Source organism: Engraulis encrasicolus, chromosome 13 (genome assembly GCF_034702125.1).
Source record: "Engraulis encrasicolus isolate BLACKSEA-1 chromosome 13, IST_EnEncr_1.0, whole genome shotgun sequence".
NCBI classification, from domain to species: domain Eukaryota; kingdom Metazoa; phylum Chordata; class Actinopteri; order Clupeiformes; family Engraulidae; genus Engraulis; species Engraulis encrasicolus.
In genome coordinates this window covers 7194182-7197060 of record NC_085869.1, presented here as the reverse complement: position 1 = coordinate 7197060, position 2879 = coordinate 7194182, and the positions used below count along the sequence as shown (strand labels likewise).

Here is a 2879-nt window from a genome sequence, read left to right as displayed (position 1 = left end):
TCTCGAGGAGCAGATGGTGGAGGTCCGGGTTCTCTGGATTCTGGGGGGGAACACACACAACAGGACAGATCAGGCAAGGCAGCAGTACCGTTCAGGGCAAAACAGAATTCTTAGTCACAAGGCAGAAGGCAGGTCTGAATTACCGGGGAAGATGATGAGTCGAAGTCCAAGGTACAGGCACGGGTTCGGGTTCAGGTTCGGGTTCGGGGTTTCGGGGGGCCAGATAAAGAAGCCAGCAAACAGGGTTCTACTTGCAGACGATCTGACAGAGAGGTACTGGAGGACTGAGGTTTATATGGAGAGTGAGAGGTCGCAGGTGACAAGAGACAGCCAATGGTAGCCACAGATCATTAACGAGAATCAATTGGGGTTAATAGACAGCAGAGTCAGTGATGGTATGCAGGCAGCAGAGTACTGCTCGTTAAGAGGCACCAGGTGAGCCTGATTGAGGGAATGACAGGTGAGAATGAGTGGAAAGTTACCAGATGAGAAGGGAGAGTTGTAGGACCATGACAGAACCCCCCCCTCAAGGGACGGCACAGAAGTCCCAAAACACTCACCAACACGGGCGGGAGGGGGGGGGTAGCCGGCGGAGGGTCAAAACTCCTCAGACCGGTCAGTGTCCCCAGCCTCAGGATCAGAATCAGGTTCAGGAACAGGGGTGGACGGAGCAGTGTCAGCACGACGAGGACCCCTCGGCCGACCCCTCAGGATTGCAGGCTGGTCCGGGTGCTGGCGATGGAAATCCGCAATGAGAGTGGGGTCCACAATCCTGCTGGCGGGCACCCACACCCTCTCCTCAGGACCATAGCCTTCCCAATCCACAAGGTATTGGATGCCCCTACCCCGCCGCCGTGACCGGAGCAGCCGTCGCACAGTGTAAACAGGACCACCATCAATGAGTCGGGGTGGCGGAGGTGGCGGCACAGCGGGCACCAGAGGGCTCTCGTGAACTGGCTTCAGACGTGAGACGTGAAAGGTTGGGTGCACCTTCATGGACCGGGGAAGCCGGAGTCTGACCGCCGACGGATTGATGATTTTCTGGACTGGGAATGGACCGATGAACCTGGGGGCCAGTTTGCGTGACTCCACGCGCAGAGGCAGATCACGGGAGGAAAGCCACACCCTCTGGCCCACCTGGTAGGCGGGAGCAGGAATCCTACGCCGGTTGGCACTGGCAGTGCTGGCAACGGCTCTCAGAAGGGTGGCACGAGCTTGAGACCACGTCCGACGACAGCGGCGAGCACAGGCAAGGGCAGATGGACAGGAGGCTCCTCTCTCTTGACTGGCAAACAGGGGCGGCTGATAGCCGTAGACGCACTGAAAGGGGGACAATCCAGTGGCGGAGCTGGAGAGAGAATTGTGAGCATATTCTACCCATAACAGATGCTGAGACCAGGCCCGGGGATTACGGGACGCCATGCACCGCAGAGACTTTTCCAGCTCCTGATTCATCCTTTCAGTCTGTCCATTCGACTGCGGGTGAAAACCTGACGTAAGACTGGCAGTAGCTCCGAGAAGACGGCAGAAGTCTTTCCAGAAGGCTGAAGCAAACTGCGGGCCCCGGTCAGACACTATATCCCGTGGCAAGCCGTGGATGCGGAACACCTGCTCAAGGACCACCTGGGCTGTCTCTTTGGCAGAGGGCAACTTTGGCAGTGGAACAAAGTGCGCCATCTTGCTGAACCGGTCTACGATGGTCAGGATGACAGTATTACCATCAGAGGGGGGAAGGCCGGTGACAAAGTCAAGCGAGATGTGAGACCAGGGGCGCATGGGTACTGGCAGGGGCTGTAGTAACCCGGCTGGTGGTCGGTTGGAAGACTTGTTCTGGCAGCAGGTATGGCACGCCATGCAAAATTCGCGGATATCCTTCTCCAACGATGGCCACCAGAACCGCTGAGAGAGAAGACGGAGAGTGCGTCCGATACCAGGGTGACAGGTCAGGTTGGAATTGTGCCCCCACTGGATGACCTGGGATCTCAGGTCTGCCGGAACGAAGAGGCGGTTGCTGGGGCACGCACTTGGACTTGGCTGGTTTCTGATAGCCTTTCTCACTTCCTCCTCGATGTTCCAGGTCAGGGTGGCGATGACGCAGGGGTTTGGGAGGATTGGTTCTGGGTCCTCGGAAGACTTGTCATCCTTCTGAAACATGCGTGACAGGGCATCTGGCTTAGCATTGCGTGAGCCGGGACGGTAGGAGAGGGTGAAGTTGAAGCGGGTGAAGAACAAGGACCAGCGACTTTGACGGGGATTCAGTCTCTTTGCTGACCTGATGTATTCCAAGTTCTTGTGGTCCGTCCAGACCAGAAATGGAGTCTTGCACCCCTCCAGCCAGTGGCGCCACTCCTCTAGGGCAAGTTTGACGGCAAGTAACTCTCGGTTGCCGATATCATAGTTCTGCTCGGATGTTGTCAGCCTCCGAGAGAAGAAGGCGCATGGGTGCATCTTGCCATCTTCTGGTGATCGCTGGGATAGCACCGCTCCACCACGAACTGCAGGTTCTTGTCTGGCAAGCGGAGGATGGGAGCAGAGGTAAACCGTGCTTTCAACATCTGAAAGGCTTTATCAGCAGCTGGATTCCATTTAAATGGCTGTTTGGTACTGGTCAGTGCAGTGAGTGGGGCTGCCACGGCGCTGAATCCCCGGATAAACCTCCTGTAGAAGTTGGCGAAGCCTAAAAACTGTTGCAACTTCTTACGGCTCTCGGGGGCTGGCCAAGACGTCACTGCTGAAACCTTGGCTGGGTCCATCTGCATACTACCCTCTGCCACGACATATCCAAGGAAGGACAAAGAGCTGACATGAAATTCACATTTCTCTGCCTTGACGTAGAGTGAATTTTTGAGAAGACGGCGAAGTACTGACTGCACATGATG

The 2879-nt window shown here is 56.4% G+C and overlaps 1 protein-coding gene across 1 annotated transcript; it reads right to left on the bottom strand.

The window, feature by feature from the left end:
- Positions 1-326: 326 nt before the first annotated feature.
- On the bottom strand, positions 327-1449 carry LOC134461517 (uncharacterized). Its single transcript, XM_063214419.1, has one exon. It carries the CDS (start codon positions 1420-1422, stop codon positions 598-600), a length of 825 nt encoding a protein of 274 aa, XP_063070489.1. The 5' UTR covers positions 1423-1449; the 3' UTR covers positions 327-597.
- Positions 1450-2879: the final 1430 nt, after the last annotated feature.